This window comes from Aotus nancymaae, unplaced genomic scaffold, assembly GCF_030222135.1.
Source record: "Aotus nancymaae isolate 86718 unplaced genomic scaffold, 86718_ANA_hifiasm-v0.15.2.pri h1tg000131l, whole genome shotgun sequence".
Classification (NCBI taxonomy): domain Eukaryota; kingdom Metazoa; phylum Chordata; class Mammalia; order Primates; family Aotidae; genus Aotus; species Aotus nancymaae.
The window spans coordinates 5,449,874-5,475,966 of NW_026988546.1; the positions used below are offsets into that span (position 1 = coordinate 5,449,874).

The following is a 26,093-nucleotide window of genomic DNA, read 5'->3' on the forward strand; positions in this document are numbered from 1 at the left end:
TTTTGAATGAGTAAACAGTCTTATTTATATCGGGAAGGTGTGTGGTAGATGGGAACACAGTCAAAAATGATCTTTAGCGAAGGAAAAGAAAAGAAAGCAATTGCCCCCTACAGGTAGACCCTGGTGGAGGAGGCTATTCAGGGAGTCTCACGTTAGCTCCATGGTTCTTGAAATAACCAAATCAGGCAGCTGGGGTTGGCTCCCGTTTTGAACAGGAGAAAGTGAGGTTCTAGCAGGTTAGATCACTTGCCTTGGGTTTAGGAAATAAGAGTTTTTGAAAGCCTCCAGGAATGGGTGTCCTGGCCATGTTGAGGCAAGAATTTTCCCCCATGGAACTCTGCCCACCCGTGTAAGAACAGGACCTCATTTTACAGATGTTTGTATCCGTCAATGCAGGGACCCTTGGCTAGCACAGCATACCCCATTTGGCCCCACAAACCTGTCCTGACAGAGTCAGTCCTCCACTCTGTCTGACTAGAGTGGAGAAGAAGGGAAACAATGAGATCACTTGTGGTAGAGCACTGCAGGGAGGGATTCAAGCACTCGCAGTGGAGTCACTGCCTCTACATAGCAATAGAGATGGGAGGCACTGCTCCCTGCCCTGATGTCCCATGCTGTTCAGAGCTACAGGAGGAAAATGAGCAAAATAGCAAGTGTGGACCCTTTCTGCCTGCCCCCTGCAGAGGCACCACACTGGGTAGGTTAGCACTAGTTCCTGCAGGGGAGTGCAGTGGTTTCTTAAAAAAAAAAAAAAAAAAATGGCTAATGCCTCAATGTGAATTTCACTCATTATCTTTCCATAGCCCTTAAAACATTAAGCATTAAATCAGCACACTGAACTTCCTAAGAGGAGCAAGAATAATTTGAACTGTGGATTTTAATTACCTATCTTATAAACTTCTATCGTGTGAGGTAGAGTGAAGAGCCCTGTTTACACCCCTGTGGACTTTCAAGGCAGCTATTTAAGATTTCATAAGACTATCCATTATAACTACAGTGAACAAATTGTTGTCATGGGAATGTATCGATCAAACAACAGAAGGTACCTCTCAGCTTCTGTTGGAAACTCGCATAGGAGAGAATGAGACCTAAACAGGAGGGAGAGTCGATAAGTGTTAAGCTAAGGAATCTTGGTTCTGAAAAAAACAGCATTGTGTATAAATTTAAATTTACATTTATTGGAATTTGCTCAGTAAATCGTCCTCTATGATGGAGTCAAGGCCACATTGGGCTTTATTTCCACAGCCCCCTAAGGAGTAGCTCACCAGTGTCCTAAGTGGCTGTTTTCTGGTTGAACACGGTACATATTTGCTGTCATACTAGGAATACCAGTGAAAATCTCATGCATGGGCAGAGGACACGATCATCTTTGTGTTTGTAACCTCGGGCCTGGAACAGTCTCCTTTTGTGTTCACTTGATTCTAAAAGGTCAGTGTTTCAGAACAGGCCTTTCATATGGTTCACGAGGAGGCCAGTTAGATCCTATAGTTGAAAAGCAAACTCATGGCACCCTGCTGCTTCTCAAGGCAGGGTGCTGGAGGGGCAGTGAGGTAAGACAGTGGACACATGGAGTAGGACAAAGGGGAGCCCAGGGGCGTCTGCAGCCAGGTGGAGCCGCTCACGTCTGTTGGCTGGGTGGAGGTGTGAGGCCTCAGATCTGAAAACAAAGTGGTGACCTAAGGAGGGAACAAGCGCTGCACAGCATTGATGGAACTTAAAAGATGAAGTCCTGGGCCGGGCGCAGTGGCTCACGCCTATATTCCATCACTTTGGGAGGCCGAGGCGGGCGAATGGCTTCAGCTCACTACAAAAGAAACACAAAATTAGCAGGACGTGGTGGCGTGTGCCTCTAGTCTCAGCTACTCGGGAGGCTGAGGTTGGAAGATCAATTGAGTCTGGGAAGTTAAGGCTGTAGTGAGTAGAGATTTCACCACTGCACTCCAGCCTGGACAACAGAGTGAGACCCTATCTCAAAAAAAAAAAAGATGAAGTCCAGCCTTCGAGTCTGGCCGGTGACCTCTCTGTGGCCTGGCATGTAGCCCTAGAGACAGGCTTTTAGGCATGGAGTGGGAGGACATGGCCATGGGCTGGGGTTGTGGGAGTGGCTGAAACCCAACCCTAAGTGGCTTAAGGAAGTAAGAGCGACTACCGGGAAGGAAGTGGAGTAGGTGGCTGAATCCAAACAAGAGAGACACGATCCAGGGCCTCAGGGCTTAGAAGTAGGGTGTTTCTTTGCCTTTTCATTGCCCCTGAGACAGACTATGATTCTAGGTCTCTATGATAGGGAGAGACCTAGAATCTATCCTAGCAACCCCATGGGAAAGAGAAAGCATTTTCCCCAGGCTTTTATATATCAGTCCTAGGGAAGGATTCTAATTGGTCTTGCCTGGTCACAGGCCCTTCTCTTGGACTCCAGCACTAGCCTGAATTATGATTAGGAGGCCAGGGTTAGGCACTCACCCTGGGACTGAGATGACAAGTACTACGAGTGACAGCTTTGTTAAAACTGTATGTCAGGAATCCACAGAAATAAATGCAGACCCAAATAACCGAGGCCCCACAAAGGAGGTGCACTCCAAACCTGCTGCTTCGTTTGATGACACCCAGTGTTGGGACATACATTCACCTGTTTCTACACCTGCACACAGTGTGGCTATTGAGACCCTGAAATGTTGAGTGCTGGACCCTGAAACGCTGCGTGAGATGCCCTATAAGTGTAAAGTACATACTGGATTTAAAAGATTTTGTAGGAAAAAAGAATGCAAGCTCTGCTATTACTTTTTAATATTGATTATATATTGAAATAAAATTTTGTGTATGTTAGGTGAAATAAAATATATTTTCAAAATTGTATCCACCCATATTGCTTTACTTTTAAAAATGTGGCTTCTAGGCATTTGAAATTACATATGTGGCTCATGTTATGTTTCTCTTGACAACACTGTTCTAGACTGTGTTCGTTTTTCTATCTTGGGGGTTTTAATCCTTAAGTTCACTATCCACTGGGTCATTATTTTTATTTTCCTTGACATTGTCTTCTCAGACTTGAGTGTGTGTCCCTGTTTGAGTGCTGGGGTTTCAGTGAGTCATTGTTTGCCCTTTGTGATTCCTAGACAAGTCTTGTTTAGCCGGTCTCACGAAGGCCTCGACTGTGGCTAGCGCTGGAACCACCCGAGATTCAGGGGGCGAAGAGTGAGTGATAGATGTCACAACTTTTGGAATCTCTTTCTCGGATCCTATTTGTGAAGGTTTGCATGCCTCTATGAAAAGCACTGGCATTCTGAGTTGCTTGTGTTAGTTCTTACAGATTTTGTTTTTACCTCCTTGTTGACCCATCATGCATTTATTCCAGAATCCAGTTGTGAGAAAGCACTTCAGAGCCTAATCAAAATGGAACTTTGTCCACTTGCTGGTCTCATGTTTATCTCCCTCCGTTCAGCCTTCTGTCTGTCCTTCCATCCATTCTTGCATTCATCAAGTTGTGACAGCCCCTAGTATGTGCCAGGCATGGGGCTGAATTCAGCAGTGAGGCAACCGGGCCCATTCCCCAAACACACAGGGCTGGCAGATGGTAGCACCAGCTTCGGCTTTCCTGCCTGTCTGATGAATCACTGGCTCTTAACCAACTTTCCCCAAAACTCTTGGAGGAAAAGTACAATGCCTAGTACAGAGGGCCTCAGCCCACTCAGCTTGTATGGGGAAGGTTAGGGTAAGGGTGAGAGCCCATGCTGCTTTCTCCCAAGGACTTCTCGGAGAACCCCTGCTTGAAATAATCCCTCTTCCTCCAAACACATTCTGCTTATCACATCTTGTAGTAATTCATTTTCATTAGAGGGATTGGAGCTAAGAGCCCTACTTAAGCAAAATTAAGGAGCTTTGTCTAAAATTGACATATTGAGAGAAACCCATCCAAAACCGAAACCAAATCAGAAAAATGGATCCAGGTCTGTCTGGCAATTCCAGGTAACCCTCCCTATGGCATGTAACTGCCCAGTAAAAATCAGACAAGACCATCCATTAGTATTTCTTTTAAGTGTCACATGGTTAATTCTGTTTGCTACTTAGTAACCTTTCTTTTCCTGAATTAAACACATAGTTAATTTTGGTTGAGAACTGTTTTATTACATGACTGTCCACATTCCTCAACACAAGCTCCCAATGCTGTCTGCTTTCTCACAAGCCCCCGGTCCTCTGCACAGACCCAGTTAGAGGGCATCTGTGTTACCTCCTGGTTGGAGGTGGAGGAAGGGTTCTTTGATAAACATTTAAATGTTCATTTATATCTAGTTGGAAGTAAATTAGTAAAGACTCAGGGTAAAGAAAAGAAAATATTTTTCATTCAGACTCTGAAATTGATTTTTCAAAATTTGATGTTTGTAAAGAAAAGAAATTGAAATAAGGCTCACAGAATTCCAGCCACAGGGCATACTCCAAGTGCATTGCATCTACTTTAGCAGCTCGGACGTCAGAAGCAACGTAGAGAGAATGTGTGTTCAGGGAGCATGTGTTTAGCAGAATCATAATCCATGTGAATCAAAAGGAAGCACCTGTGGTGGCCAGAGAAGGATCACAACATGAGAAGATGGAGAGGTGTCCACTCTGCTTGCACCCTGACCTTTTCAGATAAGTTATGAGTCATGTAAAAATTCCAGAGCAGGTAGTAAGACAGCACCTGGGTAAGCAGGGCAGGTGATGGAGAGTGGCAAGGGGGCGCATTTTTGCCGGAATTGGGAGTGGCTGGTGTGGCAGGGGTAGGACAGTCTGTCCAAGCACAAGCTTAAGACGTCATTCCCGGCTGGGTGCAGTGGCTCACACCTGTAATCCCAGCACTTCGGGAGGCTGAGGCAGGCAGATCACCTGAGGTCAGGAGTTCAAGACCAGCCTGGCCAACATGGCGAAACCTTATCTCTACAAAAAATACAAAAATTAGCCAGGCGTGGTGGTGGGTGCCTGTAATCCCAGCTACTCGTGAGGCTGAGGCTGAAGAATCACTTCAATCCAGGAGGCGGAGGTTGCAGTACACTGAGATACACCATTGCATTCCAGCCTGGGTGACAATTGTTATTCCCTGAGATACCCCCTGAGCTTGCATTTGTTGAAAACATTTGCTGAGCCCATCTGTGTAGTAGATGGCAGGGACATGGAAATAAAAAGCCCAGTCCTTGCGCTCAAGGAGCTGCCTAATGAGAGAACAGCCCAGTGGATTATCACTCAGTGTGATGGCTGCCCTCAGATGTGGCCATGGGGCTTCCTGGGTCCATACTCAGGAACAGGCCAGGGCAGGCCACTGCAGTGACTTGGTAACCATTGAATAGGTCACTAGGCATGTATTTCAGGGAGGGTTCTAATCATGAAAGTCCACTGCCTCCAAGAGTGGGAGCCTAGCCAAGTCTCCCCAAATGGAGGGCATGAAAACACTCCTGCTAATCTGGGCTGCGTGACCACAGCAAGTGTTTCTGTGCAACCAGTGTCTGCTACAGGAAGGCCACACATTACTCTGGAACTTGGCTTTCCTTCAGTTCTCACCAACAGACTCTTTGTCCCACTGAAACAACCACATGTGTATATTTTGTCATCTGTAACACTTGGTCTCTCTTACATCTGCTTTGGAGAGCTCAAGCTACCTCCTTGCATTGAAGAACAAGCACATTGCCTTAACATTATATATAACTGATAATGGCCAAATACATAGTGTTAAGCCAATGTGCTTGTTTTTACTGGAATCCTTTAGGAATCTGGAAGAAAAAGTCCGTACTCAAGAGAGGGAAATGATGCAGCTCTTTATAAAACATGGTTCAGTGTTAACCAGTTTGTTTGTGTGATAGGCCAGGGGTTAAGTCATGGACAAGAGGGCTTGTTGGCTCTCTTCTGCATCATATCAAGACCTTTGCTGTAATTGGTAGTTCCTTCTCCCTGTGAAAGCTACGGGCCATCTGACTCAGCCTCTGCCTTCAGGGATGTAGGTGCTATCCATATTTTAAAACTGTGACCAATGAGACCTAGAGAAAGAAAGTGATTTGCCAGGCCGGTCGGTGGTGGTAATGGTTAAACTGGAATTCGGGTCTCTTGCCATTGTCTCTCCCTTTGTCTTCTGCTTTAATGCTTTAAAAACTGCAAAGAAAAAAAATTCCTTCCAACATGACTCTCACCTGTATTAGTTCCTTTAATTTCCTCTCTCAGCAGGGAAAGCGTTGTCGCACTGAAGTTTTTGCTGCGAGGGTCTCTGTTTCCAGTGGTCTGTGTGTTCCCTTTCTTTACAGGGAAGGCTGACCTGACGTGGTGGGGCTGGAAGAGTTAGGGGTGCTGAGCAAGGAGCAATTCAGAAGGTGGCGGGGAGCCCCCAGGACTGCACATAGAAATTTATTACAGAAAAGAGATATATCATTAACGTCAGATCTCACAATAGGTCCCAGTGTGACTATTATGTGAAATTAATTACTCCCTACTTTATTTTTTTAATCACCTTCTCTGTACTCTGAAAATAGTCCTAATTACCGACATCAGTTGTTTAAGTCATTAAGGGTGATCATGCTACACGTCAGTGTGCATATCCCGTCCTGTTTATTTGGATTTAAATATAGCAGCCCTTGCCTTCCATAGGGTAATTTTCCTGCTCTATCAGATGTTTAGTAAAACGAAGGCTGCATAATCAAGACCTCAAGAATATAAGGGGTTGGAGTAAAATAATAAAAATGCATGCATTTGGCCTGGCACAGTGGCTTACTCCTGTAATCCCAGCACTTGGGAGGCCAAGGAGGGTGGATCACTTGAGGTCAGGAGTTCGAGACCTGGCTGGCCAACATGGTGAAACCCCATTGCTACAAAAAATACAAATGCTAGCCAAGCATTGTGACACACTCCTGTAATCCCAGCTACTCGGGAGGCTGAGAGGCATGAGAATCACTTGAACCTGGGAGGCGGAGGTTGCAGTGAGCCAAGATTGTGCTACTGCACTCCAGTCTGGGCAACAGAGTGAGACTGTGTTTCAAAAAAAAAAAAGACATGCATATGCATTTGATGGAAAGGTGGAAAGGCCACTGCTTCCTAGAGTGGAGCCTCCAAGAGTGGAAGCCAGGTCAAGTCTCTGTGGTTGAGATCCTTTTTTCAATCCTTTATTCCAGAAACCACGCTTCAGCCCTGGGAACTGAGAGAGGTAAACAAGTCAAACTCAGAGCTTGTAGAGTACTGGGATAGATGGGCATTAAATGGATAATCTAAATCTGTAGGATATCACCTTGTGATGGGAAGTTCAGTCCAATCTAGAGGACACAGGTGGCCCTTCCGAGAAAATGGATGGATTTAAACTTAGATCTGAATGGTGGGAAGGGAGTAGGAACCAGTGACACCAGAGGAGCGAGGAGAGCTTTTCAGGTAGAGGGAACAGCACAGAAGGACACCTTGGGTGGAGAGGATGGGAAATACGCCTTGAGGGGTGGTTAGAGATAATAGGTACAACCAGATTACCAGAGGCCTGGTAATTTTGCCCAAAGTGCATTGGGAAAGTGGTAAGGGTGGGTGGGTTGGTTGGTTAGTGTTAACTTTTTGTTTAGAATCATTTCAAACTTAAGAGAAAAATTGCAAGAACAGGGCAACTAGCTTCATTATAGCCTTTGCCAAGAATGTTAACATTGGATCACAGTTGCCTATCACGATCTGTATTTATAAACATATTACTGTTTTTTACTAAACCATTGGAAGCTAAGTTGTAGATATGAGGCTTAAGGACACTTTCCTCTGTATGTATCCATGGTTCAATCATCAAAATAAGGCAATTTACACTGATACAGTATTTCTTTCTAATGCTCGCACCCCTTTGGAATTTCACAGATTGTCCCAATAACGTCCTCTACAGATTCAGGATCCGATATAGGGTCACACGTTGCATTTAGTTGTCTTCTGATGCTTAGTCTCTTCCATCTGGGACAGTTCTCTAAGTCTTCACTTGTTTTTCGTGACCTAGACGTTTTGGAAGATTACAGGTCATTTACTTCACAGAATGACCCTCAGTTGGGGTTTGTCTGATGTGTTCTAATGATTAGATTCAGATTCTGTGCTTTTGGCAGGAATATCAGAGTGATGCAATGTATCAGAAGACCGTGCTGTTGATTAGTCCCATTACTGGTGATGTTAACTTTGATGGCTTGATTAAGGCCGTATCTGCCGGGTTTCTCCACTGAACTATTTTTCCTTTTAATTACTATGTTGTGGGAGATATTCTGAGACTATGTAAATATGCTGTTTCTCATCAAGCCTCACCCACTAGTTTTAATGTCCATTAATGTTTCCTGCTTGAAGCATCATTAATACGGTGGTTGCCAAATGGTAAGTTTCTAATTCAGTCCTCCCTTCTACATGTGTTAGCTGGCAGTCTACTTGAAGGAGGAGCTTTCCTTCTCCTCCATCCATTCATTCTTTCTTTATTCCCTGTATCAGTGTGGATTTGTAGATTTCTTTTATTCTGTGGATTATAATTACGGTTTGGGTTCTCCACTTGTCCCAGATTTGGCCAGGGAGAGCTATTTCTAGCTGGCTTCTGACATGTCCCCATCATTCTGTGAGCTCTTCTGACTTTTCAGGCTCGTCCTGTACTTCCCTTCCTCCCCCTGGACTTAGCCTGGTTCTTTTTTTGTTGTTCATTGTTATTTGTTTGTTTTGTTTTGTGTTTTGAGACAGGGTCTCACTCTGTTGCCCAGGCTAGAGTATAGTGGCATAATCGTAGCTCATTGCAGCCTCGAACTCCAGGGCTCAAGCGATCCTTTCACCCCAGCTTCCCTACAGGTACACACCACCACCCCCAGCTAATTTTTTTAATTTTTTTTAAAGATGAGGTCTCACTTTGTAGTCCAGGCTGGTCTCAAACACCTGGCCTCAAGGGATCCTCCCATCTCAGCCTCCCAAAGCACTGAGATTATAGCTGTGAGCCACCATGCCTGGCCCACCCTGGCTTTTTTAGTGAAGAGTGATGACTGAAGGGTTCTGAGCTACACAAGTGGCCTGATCTGATTGGCATTTCTAAAATATTACTGTGTCTACTCTTGAGGAGCGCATTGAAGAGAGAAGCAGGAGCCCAATCGGGGAGAACACTTGAAAAACTTTAGACTGTAGCTCAGTCTGCTGGCTTGGGCTTGATACTGACAGTGCAGACAGAGAATGGGGTGGATTTAAGGTAGATTTTGAAGCTGGAACTGATGGAATTGTGATGGGTGGGATGTCCGGGAGAACAGAGATGTCCTTTTCTGATATAAGAAACACAAAGTGGGGGAGAGGAACGACCTTGGACAGGGAAGATGGAAGCCTCTGATTTGGACCTGTGCAGCTTGAGAGCTCTTTGTCAGCCAGGCAGTCATGTGAGGGGCAGGTGGGCTCAGGGGTCTGGAACACAGGATGGAGGCCTGGACTGGAGACATATCTGAGAAGGGTGAGATTGGACCACACGCCTGGGGTCCTCTTCTACAGGTGTTGAATCAGGTCATCCTGGGTTGAAGAGTGTGACCTTCCACTCATATTCTGCCTTGTTTTCACTTTGCAATGCTTGGCAAATGCTTGGCCTTTTCACAACAGATGTGGAAGCCTTTGGGCACATTTTCTGGGTCCGGTCATTGGTACGTGTATCAAGAAAGAGAAGTGTAAACAGATTACCTCTCTGTACCACCCCGTGACTACCAACCCAGTGGACTGGGGAAGATATCAACAGGACTTGCCACTTTTTTTGTATGAAGGGATCTGTACTGAACTATGCTTGTGTTAAGAAAAGAATGTGTTTGTATGTGTCTACACACATACATGTACATATGTATGTATATATGTAGTACTTAAAATGTTTCCAGTCCAAAAATATATTATGTCAAAATTAAAATTGATGAACGTTAGTTAAAAATAGATTGTAGATAAAGAACTTATGCTGAGGAAATGTAATTATAGCATTCTCACCACCTATTGGATGGATAAAAGGAAAAAAGTTAAAGAATACATCTCAACCAAGGAAAGCTAGAGTCAGAGCTGCTGCTAAGGAGATGCATAGTTCACAAACACATGGTGGTTTTGTTGTGCAGGACTTGCTCCTCAGACAGACCTCAGAAAGGGATCTGGCTTCCATGCAGTAAGTTCAGTCACTTCAGTGGATGCGGATGTTGTTTGTTTTGGCATTTTTGGTAATGTTTACTGAGGGTTGGTTGGGGTTTTTTTGCCTCTAAATCAGAAACAGCTGATGTTCATGGAGCTGTTTTTAACTTCTGCTTTTGTCTGAAAAGCAAAGTTGGAAGGTTTCATTGCCTCACAGTTTAATTTTTATTTCAAATCAAGGACGGGTGTTCACCATAGCTTGGCAGTGCAGGCGGCCATGGTCAGGTCTGGAGGTGCAGGGCATGGTGATCCAGCGGATGCCTGACAGTCACTGCCCAGAGCTTCCCTTACCATAACCTTTCTGAGCCCTCGGTAGACTAGGTTTTCAGGTTTGCCCAGGTTAACCATACGTACCATGGCATAGTTTCTCCAACAAGTCAGCACACTGCTGTTTCTTTTTCATACCTGAAACACGCATTGGGCGTGGCTTTTGCACATAGTTTGGCTTTAGATTCTACGTGGAAAGGGGCAGACAGTGTTCCACTGCCTCTTATTGAGCTTCCTTTTACAGGAGTTGCTCGTGTATGCCTCCCAGTTTGTGTCCTCCGCAGACTAGACATGGCAGCTGAGTGGGATGTACGTGAGTGACCCTCTTCTTACCCTGCCTTTTGGCAGCATTAATAACAGCTATGTGCAGAGCTGTTAGTGAAATGGTGTTATCGGGTCAGAAAGGAGTAAGCCCCGCCTTGCTGTAAGGTTGTGTTCTCTCTGATGAGGAAGGATGTATCTTCACTTCTGTGTCAAGAGCCTAGCTTGTGTACAGCAGTGCCACCACGGCAGTCACCCACCCACTTGGTTAATCTGATCCCTCTGAAAGCCTACTTCGAAACAACAGCCCCACGCCCTTGCTGCCTAAAATAAGAGCAAGAGCAGAAGGGGCTAGTCTACAGCTAGTAGCACTTAGCACAATGATCTTTTATCCCGAGTGCCGGAGCATCTCACACAGGCATAGGAGTTGGATGGTTACCACACTGGTTCCATTCAAGCAAAAGAGGGCCACAGCTGCCAGACCTTGCTTCCTCTTCCCCACTTTGATGGTGGGTTACTTAGTTGATTAGTTGGTTGGTTGGTTTGATGGGAGCCCCATGCAATTACCTATGAGCCCTTTTCTGAGCTGCTATTTGTGTCTTAGAGAAACAGATCCAGGCAGATAGAAAGATACGCATATCAGTGGTCACACAGCCTGTGGACCCACAGATCTGTACCTCATGTTTGGAGGAGTGTTTCCGTTTTTCAACAGACTAGAGGGACGTGAAGCCTAGCTTGAGCTTCTCATGGGGAATTATATCTGATGGGTCAGAATGGCATGTGAATGACTCTAAATAGCTTTTCTATCTTTCTTCTTACTAGTCTAAACACAGGAATGCGAAGTGAATGCTAAGGAGTTGCATCCTTAAATACAGCTGGACCATTTTCACACAATGGTGTAGACACCTCTTTTGTGCAAATATTTTATATCTTTGCCATTTTGACCATTCTTGTTTTAGTTTCTTCCATCTGTGAGCTCTAAGGTATGCGTGTATATAATTTATATAGCCCTCCTTGCATTCCACTTTGTAGTGTGATGATTGCTGCACATGTCCCTCTCTTTCTCTCATGGACAGTGCCCTCCATGAATGCAAGCTTTGTGCCTAAAGCACGCCTTAATTTGTCATGCTGCCAAATCCAAGCTAAACACAACTCAGCACTTAGGAATTGTCCGAAATGTCAGTGAAAATATTTCTATCATACGGAGACTGGTCTAATTGTGAAAGCATTATGCTGAGACATCATGAAGATGGGATGTGTAGTGCACTTGAGCTATCAGGAGCTAGATGCCTGGTGGGAATTTGGTTGACTTACATTATTAGGAATTAGCATCCTATTTCTTTGGGAGTTATAAATAATTCAGAGCCCATGTGGGATACCTTTTATCTTTTCAGCTTGTTGATTTATGTGTTGATTGTGTATAGGAAGAGGGCTCATCTGAATCAGAAAAAAGTTTTGTGGTTATTGCTTTAGTCGTTTACCAAATTTCCTGAAGTTCTAGACTGAGAAGTCCATCAGGATAAAATATTAGCATATTTGAATTGCTCACAAATTTTCCTGATCTTTTCCGATATTGTGTGATACAAGATTCGGATACAAGTAAAGCCTCTGCAACATTTAATGGTGCTGGGTTCAGCATTAAGTTCCCATTTGATCAGCCAACAACTCCTTGGAATAAAAACTCTATGAGAACCTTGCCTTGGGACACGTGGGAAGTGTCTGCCTTGAAACGGTGGAGCCATTTCTGAGGCACCAAGGAACATGGCATTGAAAAATGGTCTCCAAGTCTTTTATATTGCTTGCACATCTACATAACAAAGAAAAAATGGGGCACAACATTTCCTTAGTCTTTAAAGTGACTGCTAAGTGTTTCTGGGAAGTGTCAACATTTGTAACCAAGGATTTATGTTGAAAATTTAGAGCAGCTGTTCCCAAACTTGTTGATTTCAGAATTCCTGTACATTCTTCAAAATTATTGAGAATCCCAAAGAGGTTTTGTTTATGTGGTTTTATCTATGAGTATTTATCACCTTATAAATGAAAACTGCGAACATTTAAAAATGTTTATTGGCCAGGCATGGTGGCTCACACCTGTAATCCCAGCACTTTCGGAGGCTGAGGTGGGCAGATCACGAGGTCAGGAGACTGAGACCATCCTGGCTAACATGGTGAAACCCTGTCTCTACTAAAAATACAAAAAAAAAAAAAAAAAATTAGCCAGGTGTGGCAGCACATGCCTGTAGTCCTAGCTACACGGAAGGCTGAGGCAGCAGAATCGTTTCAACCCGGGAGGTGGAGGTTGCAGTGAGCCGAGATCACACACTACCGTTCAGCCTGGGCAACAGAGTAAGACTCCATCTCAAAAAAAAAAAAGTTTATTAATTCATTTAAAAATAATAGTAAGTGCATTGCATTTTAACACAAAAATAACTACATTTCCCCAAGCAGTATAATTTAGTGAGAAGAGTAGCATTGTTTTAATTTTTGCAAATCTCTTCAATATCCAGTTTCACAGAAGGTAGATATCATGTGCCAGTGTCCTCTAAGAAACTCTATTGTACATTTGTGAGAAAATGAGATTGAAAAAGACCAGATAGTGTGTTGGCATTATGAAAATAGTTTAGACTTTTTGGATCCTCTTAAAAGGACATGAGCTCCCAAGGGTCACCAGACCACACTTTGAAAACAGCTAATATGGAGTAATTAGTTAAACTGGAATATTCTTGGACATAAGAACCCTGAACTCAACTACGAATCGGTTCTCTGTCCATGATGCTGGGAGTCCATGGGAGGAAGCAGGTCAAGCTGCCACCTGAGCCAGTGTGCTCTTTTCGATGCATGTTCAACCTTCCCTCTGTACTGGAAACGTAGCCTGGACTCCTGTCTGCTTGCATGGAGCTGAGGCCCCACTTACCTGCTATGTGTTCTTAGAATACTGCTCCCTACCTCTGTTCACCTTTCAGAAGCTCACATGATTCACCTGGTTCCCTGACCAGTGACTGCTGACATATTCTACTTTGTAGGACACCTTTGCTCAAGTCAGGTAACCTGGCCACACCAATCACCACCATGACTTCTAGTTAAAATAAGAAGGTAAGCTCTTAAGCACTCAGAACCCTAGTCAAAAATCCACCCTCTGGCCCCATTTCAGAGAAGAATTTGGAAAGGGGGCAATTCCAAGTGTTTGGTGTTACTGACTGGATCTCCAACACACATTCAGGAAGTCATGCTTCCATTTGACTTGGAAACTCAAGGAGGTCTGTCCAGGAAGGACAACTGCTGACCTTGGGAACAAGGAGACTCCTGTTTGGACCAAACTCTAAGTTCTGGAAGGTCACACTTGAGGCAGTACTGCAGATGGAAACCTTGAGCTGCCTCCAGCTATAATTTTTACTAATCCTAAGTGCTTGCCTAGCCCCTGGCCCTGATATCTCTTTATTCCTGTTTCTTCACTGACTTTGATGCCAGCCTGGACCCAACCCTCAGCCTGATAACCCAGGGTGACCCACCCCTCTTCAATCAGTGTTCATACTCAGCTCTTCCGTTTCTGAATGGATGGTTGCTCTGCCTATCATCTGGTGCTGGTGGGGCCCTAGCTGTGCCATCATGAGGCCTGAAAGGTTGAAAGTAGAGTGAGCACTGTGGCAGAGGAGTTGAGGCCAAGGGGTGGTGGAGAGAGAACAGTCGATCAGTGCGAAGCATTCTTATTCATCTTCTGCTTTTCTCCTCGGATACTCCTGACACAGTTTGTCAAGAGCAGGCTACAGTCATTTGTTTACGGTGTGATTTTATTCCCCTCCCTGAAAGAAAAATACTAAAGAAGTGGAGCTAAGTTCATTTTTGTTTCATCTACCCTCTTTCTGCTTTCCCCAGCAGGCTTTGCCACCGTGAGCAAGCCCAGATATGTCCATCTTGTCATCTTTTTGTTTGTCCAGCAGTCTCAGAGTTAACCTGGCATCAGGAGCATGGAAAAGCAACACAGATGTCGGGTGCTTCCTTTCTGAAATGCCATGTCTGAACCTGGATATGGGATGATTAGATCACTTACTTGCCAAATAGCGTATACATCACAAAATATTCAGAATTACTACAGTGCCACAGGGAAAGGCAAAGTAGTAGCGGTATAGGACCTTCATTCATTTATTCAGCCCATCATCAGAAGTATTTATCAAATGCTGTCATGCACTAGACACTGATACATCTGTGAACAAAACAAAGATTCCTGCTCTTATTCTACTGACATTCTAGCAAGTAACAAATCATTGTTTTCCAAGAGTTGGGGTGAAGTGAATCTTTTCTCTAGGTTCTCAATGATCATTTTAGGTGCTGTAGCTTCTATACTGTTTCTAATTTGCTGTTTATTTGCTCAGTCCAGTGAGGTGTGTGAGTGGGGAAAACAACTCTTGTTCTTCGGGATGACATAAGGCACATCATTTTAAAGGCAGTCATTTACAAGTTAGTTAATTTATTTTGTAGCCAGTATAACATTTGGTCACCTGACAAATAGCTGAATTTGAAGTGGATGCTCCAAATCCCCTGTTAGGAGGACTGAAACATCGTCTACTCTGACCTGAAAAAGCCTCTTCCTAAATGGTCAATATTTGTTTGCTATGTGCTTGAAAAGAATGTTTATTCTCCCATTATTGGATATAATATTCCATATTTGTCCATTAGATCTGTGCTGCTCAATTTTATTTATCCTAATTGTTGTGTTGCCTGATGTGATATGTCAGGAATTTATGACTGTGATAGCGTTGTTAGTTTCTCTTTGAGGTATGGTACTTTTTGCTTTATGTATTTTGAGGCTATATTATTAGGTGCATGTAAGCTGAGGATTATCTTTCCTTCCAAGTCAATTGAAACTTGTATCTTTATTTTGTGACCCTCTCCGATGTCAAAGTTATGCTTATAAGCTAATAAGTTATGCTTATTGCCTTAGAGTCTGTCTGATATTAATAGATGTACAGTAGATTCTTTTCATTAGAATTTACCTGGTATTTGTTTTTTTCTCTTTTTACTCTTTTCTGTTCTTACATTTCAGATGTGTTTCTTGAGAACTGTGTTTGCTGGGTTTTAAAAAAAATCCTGTCTGATGAACCTTGTGTGAAGGTCAGTTTGGAGTTAGGACTATTTGCGAGAGGCTATCTTTCTCCTTGGCATTGAAAAAGGTATGTTCCTTTCCTGTCCCTTCCATCTGGATGGGTTTATTCCTCATGCCCATTAATACTGAGCATAGCCTTCCTTTGAGGCTGAGCTTTACGCAAGGGTATCCTCTTAGGCACATCCCTCCCTACTAAGGAAGGGCTTCATCTCTGGCCTCCTGCCTCATCCACACAGCATCAAAGGCTTGGGCCGGGGCTCGCCTCCTGTGAGCATGCTAGTTCAGCCCTGTTACTCTCAGGACCCCACTTCCTCGCTGTTTGGCCCCAGCAGACTCCTCACTTTCGTATCAGCTCAACAGTTATTCAGAAGTTTCCTATTCTTTTATCCTTCCTTTTTAGTTGACTTCAGGTGGCTATCCAGGGTATATGATGGTAGCAGAACCACATGCAGTTAATAAGTGTTCTGTATGTTCTGTATTGTTAAGGCCAAGGGGCTCCATCTTTTTTCTTACAGGGACCAACTTCTCTGCTTAGTTCCTACCCTACCTCCCTTTTTCTTTTGAGACAGGGTCTCATTCTGTTGCCCAGGCTGGAGTGTAGCCATCTTGGCTCACTGCAACCTCTGCTTCCCAAGCTCAAGTGATCCTCCCACCTCCACCTCCCAAGTAGCTAGGACTATCGGTGCCTGCCACCATGCCTGGTGAAATTTTCTGTTTTTATACAGATCGGGTTTTGCTCTATTGCTCAGGCTGGTCTTGAACTCCTAGCTCAAGCAGTCCTCCTGCCTTGGCCTCCCAAAGTACTGGGATTACAGGCATGAGCCACCACACCCGGCCTTCTCTGCTTAGTTCCTCTAGCTAAGGATGGCATAGGCAGGTCCCTTCTTCATGTTGTCTGTGGTTGAGCATACACCCCCAGCCAGCACTATGGTTTAGGGGCTATGCATGTACCAACAGATGTGCTTGTGCCAAAAGCTGATACTTCAGTCCCCTCCAGGTGAAGATTCCTGTGGGAACTCAGTGCTCCCCTCCTCATGCCTGAATTCAGCTGTGTGGATTCTAGTGGCACCTTGGACTTTGGATGAGTCAAGTCCTTTATTATTCAGACGATCAGTGACTCTTGGCTTTCCTGTTAACACTATTCTGACAGCCTTCTCCCAGCTGGGGCTGCGTGTCCTATCACACTGCCCTGGGTAACCTGTTGCCTTCTGTTCAGTGCCATGCTCTAACACAAGGGTTGGCCAGCCACTGGCTTTGGGCCACAACCCACCCACAGCTTATTTTTGTAAATAAAGTTTTATTGGAACACAGCCACACCTGTTCATATTATCTTTGCCTGCTTCCCCACTATGATAGCCCATCAAACAAAATATTTACCATATCTGACTTTGCAAAGAGTTTTTCAGCCTAGCTTTAAGGTCCTGAGCTGGGATGCTTGCTGCCCACCTTTTTTTTTTTTAAAGACAGAGTCTTGCTCTTTTGCCCAGGCTGGAGTGTAGTGGTGCAATCTCGGCTTACTGCAACCTCTGCTTCTCAGGTTCAAATGATTCGTGCACCCCAGCATCCTGAGAAGCTGGAATTATAGGCGCATGCCACTCTGCCTGGCTAATTTTTGTATTTTTAGTAGAGACGAGATTTCTCCATGTTGGCCAGGTTGGTCTTGAACTCCCGGCTTCAAGTGATCTGCCCGCCTCAGTCTCCCAAAGTGCTGGGATTATAGGTGTGAGCCACTGTGCCCGGCCTGCCTACCTCTTCTTAACTCTTCCCTAGAGCATCCTGTATCCAGGCCTTCCCCTCTTCATTAACCACACTTGTCACCTCTCCAGCTCCAGCCTTGCTCCACTGAACTTTCTCACCCTGTCCTCAGCCTGCTCAGGATTTGCCCTTTAAAACACTAGGAATGCATCTCTGCATGCTAAAAGACAATGTAGTAGATTGCCCTTGGAAACCCTTACTTAATTTAGTTAGACACTTAGTGTCTCCACTCCAGAGCAGGGACCTCACTCCACTCTTCATAGGTCTTCTGTTGCAGATCCTCTGGGGGAAGGCAGATATCTTGACTCCATCCATTTACACATTTAGTCCAAATACACATTTCAAGCAGAAGATAGAGTCTTAGAAATACAACAGCAAAAACAAACATGGAACATGGTAAGTTAAATAGCATTTAATGGCACTAGAGAAGTTCTCCTTTTAAAGCAGCAGCTTGAGCAGTGAATAATTAATTTGTACTGGAAACCATCACCAGCAAGTGTGTTTTGTGTAAGTGTTCATCAGTATGCTTTCTGTGGCTGCAAGAGCACGGGCTGTTGATGGCCTTGTGGTCAGAAGTGTGCACCCTGGAATCAGGCTGCTTAGTTGGGATTGCTCTGCACTGACTGACCAGTAGGCATTGGCAAGTCACTTAATCTCACTGAGCCTCAGTTTCCTCATCTGGACGAAGGGGTTATGGGTTTACTAACATGACAACATGGGATAATATATTTTAAACTACTTAGAACAGCGCCTGCAACCTAGGAAGCCTTCAAATATAATTCATTACATAATCTTTCATCTTTCTGACTTTGTGTTTCCTGCTATAAAATGGAAATCATAATAAACTTTTGTGTAAGGGAACCATGATGGATTTAAAGCACAAAAACAGGGGACACTGTAGGAGCCAAATACATGGTAGATAGATACTGTTTTCTGGGATTCCATTTATATTTGTTCTCTATCTCCCTTTTCCTGCTGAGGCTACTTATACATGACTTTTTCAAAGGAAATGGTTTCTAGAAACATCTAGAACCTAGTGGCTATCCTCAGCATGATGGGCCTTTGGTAACTTCTTACTGCCTCACTTTAGAGCTGAACACTGGATGAGAAACCCAGAAACGTTTGGTCTCTTGTCAGCTAACTCTATTTACCAAGACTTAGCCTCCACCTCCAGGAAGTCCTCCCTGATCCCTAACCCCCTACCACCTCGGTGCTTCTGTGGCATCCTAAGATCCTGTTTGTCTACTGAAGCAGGGACTGGTGTCATTCATCTGCATCTCTATTGTGACTAACAGACTAAGTTCTAATAAGTACCAAAGACCCCCTTGTTCAATGAACGGATAAATGAACGCCAGTTAAAATCTGTTTGAAAACTGGCCAGGCGCAGTGGCTCACGCCTGTAATCCTAGCACTTTGGGAGGCCAAGGTGGGTGGATCACTTGAGGTCAGAAGTTCGAGACCAGCCTGGCCAATATGGTGAAACCTTATCTCTACTAAAAATAAAAAAATTAGCCAGAAATCACTTGAACCCAGGAAGTGGAGATTGCAGTGAGCCGAGACTGTGCCACTGCACTCCAGGCTGGTGACAGAGCAAGACTCCATCTCAAAAAAAAAAAAAAAATCTATTTGAAAACACAAAAGGAAGCTACCTTTCTTAAGAAATTTGCAGTATGTTTCATTTTCTCAATACAACAATACCGAATCTCACAAGAGCACTATATATTGTATGCCTTTTTTTTAACCTGTTTCCAGATTTCACAGTTAATGGAAATATGCCCAGAAAGTAATATCCAAAATATATCCAACTCAGCTATATAGATAGTTCTTTAAACCTCTTGTTTCTCCTTTACGTTTTGTTCAAACACCATTTCACTTTCTTATGCTATCTGTAAAAATATTTTGTAACTATGATATTATAAAGTGTTTACTTTTATAATAATGGAGTAGGGGATTCATTTATGACTGGATTAGGGTTGCAGTACGAGCAGGGCTGCTGCACTGGTGTAATGGATGTGCAGGTGAGCTCCAAAATCCCAAGTGCTGTCATACCCGAGTGCCATACCTGCCCTGTTCCTCCCCATCGTAACTGTCTGTAGCTTTAAAGGTGTAAAGACAGAAATGTCTTCCCATTTTGGTCAACCTGAAAAATAAGAGGGGCTTCTAGAAGGCTTTCTTCAGCTGGCAGTTTTATATATAACCAACTTTTTTTTTTTTTTAGATGGAGTATTGCTCTTGTTGCCCAGGCTGGAATGCAGTGGCATGATTTCAGCTCACTGTAACCTCCACTACCTGGATTTAAGCGACTCTCCTGCCTCAGCCTCCTGAGTAGCCGGGAATGCAGGTGCATGCCACCATGCCTGGCTCATTTTTATATCTTTAGTAGAGACAGGATTTTGCCATGTTGGCCAGGCTGATCTCGAACTCATGACCTCAAGCAATCCTCCCACCTCGGCCTCTCAAAGTGTATGTAACCAACTCTTAATTGTTAAGCAAGTAGAGGAAAGTAATGGAGTACAACCCACACGATGGAGCAGAACAGAGATTGGTCATGTTTGATTTTGCCATATGCTGAGCACCCTACATTGCCTTGTACAAGGTGGAGGCATAGTCTCTGCTTTACCCAAGGAGCTGAGAATTCTCGTACAGCAATTACCAGTTAAAAAAGATAAAAATGGGCTGGGTGCAGTGACTCATGCCTGTAATCCTAGTACTTTGGGAGGCTGAAGCAGGCAGATCACTTGAGGTCAGGAGTTCGAGACCAGACTGGCTAACATGGTGAAACTCTGTCTCTACTAAAAATACAAAAATTATCCAGGTGTGGTGATGTGCGCCCATAATCCCAGCTACTCAGGAGGCTGGGGCAGGAGAATCATTTTAACGTAGGAGGTGAAGGTTGCAGTGAGCTGAGATCATGCCATTGCACTCCAGCCTGGAGGACAAGAGCGAAACTCCATCTTGAAAAAAAAAAAAAAGATAAAAATGAAGTAAACAGTTTTCTGCAAGTTTTCTCACAGCCTTGCAAAACATGGCCAAGGCAGAGAATGCCCAGAACCCGGAGCTGTTTCCTTCAGATTGTCTCCTATCCTGGAATTCTGAGGGCTCTTATGCCAGGCTCCACACCAAAGACCTGAGGAGGCAGATGGGCCCTGATGACTGTGGTGGGCCTTGTGCTGGATCATTTGTATATTAAGTTTCTATTTATTGAAAATGAGCGTGGAACCCAAGACATACGGCAGGTTAATATTTTATCATTTTCAGGATGAAAAGTTTAAGCCCATGTGCTCTAGCCATACGATACAATGGAATATCATTCAGCCTTAAAAAGGAAGGAAATTCTGACTCATGCTACAACATAGATGAACCTTAAGGGCATTATGCTAAGTGAAATAAGCCAGTCACAGAAGGACAACTGCCGCATGATTCCACCTACCTGAGGCACTTAGAGTTGTCAGATTCTTAGAGACAAAAAGCAGAATGGTGGTTGCCAAAGGCTGGGAAAGCAGGCAATGGGGAGTTAGTGTTTAGTGGGTGCCGTTTCTGTCTGATGGTTGCACACAGTGCAAATATACTTAATGCCATTGAACTGTGCAATTAAAGATAGTTAAAATGGCACATTTTACGTTATGTGTATTTTACCACAATTTTAAAAATAAAATTTTTAAAAATTAAAAGCGCGTGCGCACGCGCACGCGCGCGCGCACACACACACACACACACACACACACACACACACAGCGCATGTAGGGATCACACAGATGTGAGCTGATGCCCCAGCATTGGCCTCTCAGACGAATGAGACGGTTGCTTTCCCTAGCTGGCTCCTACCCAACACAGCTCCTGGACTCGCAGCTTGTCACGGCTTGAAAGGCGCGGGCAGGGCTGCTTCCCCTTAGCTTTATAGACCGGAGGTCGTTTACTTTCGCATTTTTAACAAAGATTTAAAGTTTCTGGAATTTGCCAGCCTGCTTGGTCCCGAGGCCCAGATTAAGCAGCATGCACTTTTTCCCTTAAACACAGAACAATGGCAGACGGCACGAAGCTTTCCCAGGGCTATTTTTCCCTTGAAGTAACAAAAGGGGAGCGGGATGAGGAAAAAACACCCACGTGGAATCAAATACTGCAGAAAGCAAACTTCAAGCCACATGATATTAGCACAGAAGGGAAATGGGAGGATGGGTTAAAACCGTGTGAAGTGCTCAGAGTTCTGGAGTGAGGGCTCTTAAGCTATTTTTAGCCTCAAAAATGCTATAAATCCTGTTATCCCATTGCACTCTAGTGGATCGAATTATTTGCTTTTCCTTCCCTTTGCCACTCTAATTTTCTTTTTGTTTGAGTAAATGAGAGCAGGCCTGCTCAGAGGCAGCTGGCATCAGACAGAGAGGCCTGCTTTGGGGCCTCCCTGGTTCTGTTCCTCTCTTCCCCATATCTGCTGTTTGTAGTGACACCTGGGAGCCACAGATTCGCTTAGCAACCTTTCTCCAGGGTAAACAGGGTATTCGCAACTCCTGAATCAAGGTGTGTGGCTGGTATCATTTTGTGAGGCCAGAATGTGTTGCGGAGAAATGCAGTGATGACCTGGTCCCCACACCTGCTGCTCAGGGCCCCACCACCCTCGTGGCTTATTCAGTGACCCTCAGTGGTACTGCTTCCCACGTCTCCTAAGAGGGCTTCAGGAGAACCTAGAATCAGTTGTCTGTCTCTTCCTGTCGGACCTGGCCTTTCCACATGGCCATATGTCAGAATCTCTAGCTGCCCTAGGGGCCCAGGAATCTGTATTGTAGTTGCTCTTTAAGTAATTCTACTGCCCAGCTGTATTTGGAGACTACAGCCTTAAATCAGTGCTTCCCCATCAGTGGTGACTCATGAAGAGCTTAGATGTGGGCCTGGTATGTGGTTGGTGGCAAGGGCAGTCTTTCAAATCCCTTCAGCTTGTTGCTATTGGCAGCAGGGTGTGCATGTTATCATGGGTCAGGGCTGAAGCTCATCTCTTTGGCCATCTCACCTGTCTGGAAAAGAGGTCCCAGAGCCATCTACACCAAGCTCCTAAGGAAGGCAAAGAGCGCTCCCCAACTCTTAACTCAGACATGTGGAGGTGGACATCTGCCCTTAAGTGCTCTGGTTCAAAAAATGCTGCAAAGAACAAGAGCTGCAGCCACCAGGAGATGTAGGTGACCTCCATGGACCAGAGAAAGGACTGAAACATGATAGAAAGCTGGTAGAAGAACCAAAGAGGTTTGGTATTTCACAGGGGACCTGACTCTGGAGCCCACAGTTGCCCTCCTCTGGACCCTCTCCATCAACATCATAATCAAGTTCCTCCTGAGGACCAAGCCACCGGGGAGAGCTTATGGTTATGTTCAGCTGACTCTGCTGAGGCAGACAGGGCAGTATGAGATCCTCATGGGAATTGTTGCATTTGAAATGGTTGAAGTAAGAGAGCCTTCTGGAAGAGTTGGTTATAAGGATTTTTTTTTTTTTTTTTTTTTTACAGTGGAGCCATGCAAGTATTGGCCAAGCAGCCCTCAGCTTCCCCTCCCCTCAGGTGGGCTCACAGCCTCGAGGGTTTTCACGGGGGACCTTCTCACTTGAGAGTATCCTGTGAGTGTCATAGCACCCATTTTACACAGCCCCACATGCATTTTCTGATATGTTTGCACCCTGTGGTTACTGTTCCAACCTTCAGTGGTCAATTGAACATGGTGTGACTCGTGACCCAAGCAGCTCATCTTGGCATCTCTCTTTTGGAGCCCCATCATTTGGCTCAAATGCAGCTATATCTTCAGCCAATGCAACCTTTTGATTTTATTTCATGTACTGCTTTGTATGAATATCAAGGACCTTCTCTTGTACAATACCAGGGACCCAGTAAAATGAAAATATCAAGCAGTAAACATGGCTGAAACACTACATGGAAAGTGCTAGAAACTTACAGTCTGGGGCCTGCAGAATTTATCAATTACATATACTACAGCTAAGACCAGAGTGCTGTTCTTTGTAGGCCCCATGGACTCCTACCTTGATTGCAAAATGTGGTGACAAGTCAGGGTTGCCCAATGTCCATGGAAGGTTCTTTGGCAGCAGCAGAGACAGGCTGCCTGTGACAGAGGACAGCCTTCAGGGACCAGGTCAGTGCATGTGGCTGTGCAAGGATTAGTGGCCCTGTTTCCAGACACTAGGGAAAGCCAGGCAGAAGGCAAAAAAATCTAGAGACTGTCTGAGGAACTCGGGAAGGAGCCAGGAGTGAGGCAAGCAGCATTCCCTGACATTTCTGCCTAAACAAGGGTTCTGCAGTCCAGAAGACTGTCACCCACAGTGGAATGGCCTGCTTTGGAAACAGCTGAGGACCTGGAAAACCAGCAGTTCCTCTTTTCCAGCATTGGGCAAGGACATGAGAAAGACCCACAGCCGCAAGCTGGAGAAGAATAGCTCCCTCTGTGACATTGAAGCAAGAAGAAAAGGCACAGAGAGATTTGGCTACTTTGTTTGTTTCATCAAAGGAATACCTGGTTTTAACCATCAGCTGAAATGGCCTTGTGTGGTACATTAGGCTCAGTAAGAATATACACCTTCAGCTATCTGCTAACAGAATCAAGGTAACTTCACAGTTTTGTTTGCAAAAAAAAGTTTTCTAATTTTGGTGGCGTTGATTTTGTATGTTCTCACTGATACCCAACTGTAAGGGAAAGATGTTTACTTGTTTGAAATTCATCTGGGTCCAAATAATATAACCTGGGTTTTAAATGTTCACCACTAATTTTTTTAAAAGGCACTGTAAATTATTTAAAAGAAAATGCCATGATTCATGCCTGTAATCCCAGCACTTTGGGAGGACGAGGCAGGTGGATCACTTGAGGTCAGGAGTTCGAGACCAGCCTGGCCAACATGGTGAAACCCTGTCTCTACTAAAAATACAAAACTTAGCCAGGCATGGAGGCATACACCCATAATCCCAACTACTAGGGAGGCTGAAGCAGGAGAATCGCTTGAGCCCAGGAGGTGGAGATTGCAGTGAGCTGAGATCACACCGCTGCACTCCAGCCTGGGCGATAGAGAGAGACTCTATCTCAAAAAAAAAAAAAAAAAAAAGCCTTCTAAATATTTTCATGAAAGGTGCAATAGAAGATATCTCTGGGGCAAATGTTGCAGAGCATAAATCATTAGCTTCACTGATGATAATATTTTAAGATAAATTTTATTGTATTTAGGGTTTACAACATGATGTTATAGGATACATATAGATAGGAAAAGAGTTACTATAGTGAAGCAAATTTACATATCCATCATCTCACAGTTACTTTTTTTGTGTGACAAGAGGAGCTAAAAATATACTTATTTAGCAACAGTTCCTAATGCACTACAATGTTATTAACTACAATCCTCATGTTCCTCTATCCTTGCTCAGCCCACTTACCTGCTGCCTTGTGTCATTTGAACTCTATTTTTTTGTTTGTTTTTGAGATAGAATCTCATTCTGTTACCCAGGCTGGAGTACAGTGGCATGATCTCGGCTCACTGCAACCTCCACCTCCCAGGTTCAAACGATTCTCCAGCCTCAGCCTCCTGAGTAGCTGGGATTACAGGCGTGTGCCACCACCCCTGGCTAATTTTTGTATGTTTAGTAGAGATGGGGTTTCGCCATGTTGGTCAGGCTGTTCTCTAACTCCTGACCTTGTCATCCGCCCGCCTCAGCCTCCCAAAGTGCTGGGATTACAGGCGTGAGCCACTGTGCCCGGCCTGGACTCTACTTCCTCATCTTCTCTCTCCCTTCCCTCCACCCATCTGAAACCTCAGGTAACCACTATTTTCTTCTCTTACCTCTATTTTTGTAGTCCACATGTAAGTGAAATGATGCAGTATTTTTCTTTCTGTGTCTGACTTATTTTGCTTAGCATAATTCCTCCAGGCCTGACCACGTTGTGGGAAATGGCAGGACCTCCCGATTCCCTCGGTACAGGCAGTGCTCACTGTGGCCACGCCTTACTTAATGTCATGCTTCATACTGGATGTGGTGCTGTGTTCTTTGCAAAAGGCTTTCACTTTGTTAGGTGAAAACCAACCATCCCCAAGGGACAAGGTATGTCCTAGCAGCCACTCAAGGAGAGAGGCCCCCAGTCAGTGGCCAGGAGAGTCAGCTCTGGGGTTGGCCACCAGTGGCCTCACTGCTGAGGGCTGGTCCCTCCACACAGGGACACCAGGCCCACTTCCAAAGAGCAATTTCAGGGTGTCTTTGACAGTCAAGAAGGGAGCAACTGAAGATATTCAGCCGAAAATGGGGGACCTCTAGGGAGACGAGATCACTCTGCTCCGATATCTGAAGGCCAACTGCATCCCTCAGATGACTTAAAAAAATTTTTTTCGAAATAGAAAATAACAAGTGTTGGTGAGCATATGGAGAAATTGGAACACTCATACATGGCTGGTAGTAATGTAAACTGGTGCGGGCGCCGTGGAAAACAGTTTGGTGGTTCCTCAAACAGTTAAAACATAGAATTACCATATGACCCAGCAGTTCCACTCCTTGGTCTGTACCCAAGAGAAATGAAAACATATGTCCCTACAGAAACTTATGTTAACTTATGAACAATGT

General features: G+C 44.6%; 1 protein-coding gene across 7 annotated transcripts in view; it reads left to right on the forward strand.

The window, feature by feature from the left end:
- The window catches only part of NPAS2 (neuronal PAS domain protein 2), a 171,553-nt gene that overhangs the window by 31,264 nt on the left and 114,196 nt on the right, over positions 1-26,093 (forward strand). The window contains exon 1 of one of the 7 annotated variants that reach the window (XM_012477643.3): positions 15,762-15,818. The exons of 5 other annotated variants lie outside the window; for them this stretch is intronic. Coding sequence is in view for 1 of the 2 variants with exons in the window: in XM_012477638.3 (XP_012333061.1) it covers positions 24,032-24,099 (68 nt within the window). In the remaining variant the exon portion in view is untranslated. Of the gene's footprint in view, positions 1-15,761; positions 15,819-24,009; positions 24,100-26,093 lie in introns of those variants that run through there. One more of the 7 variants, XM_012477638.3, reaches the window with a different exon arrangement.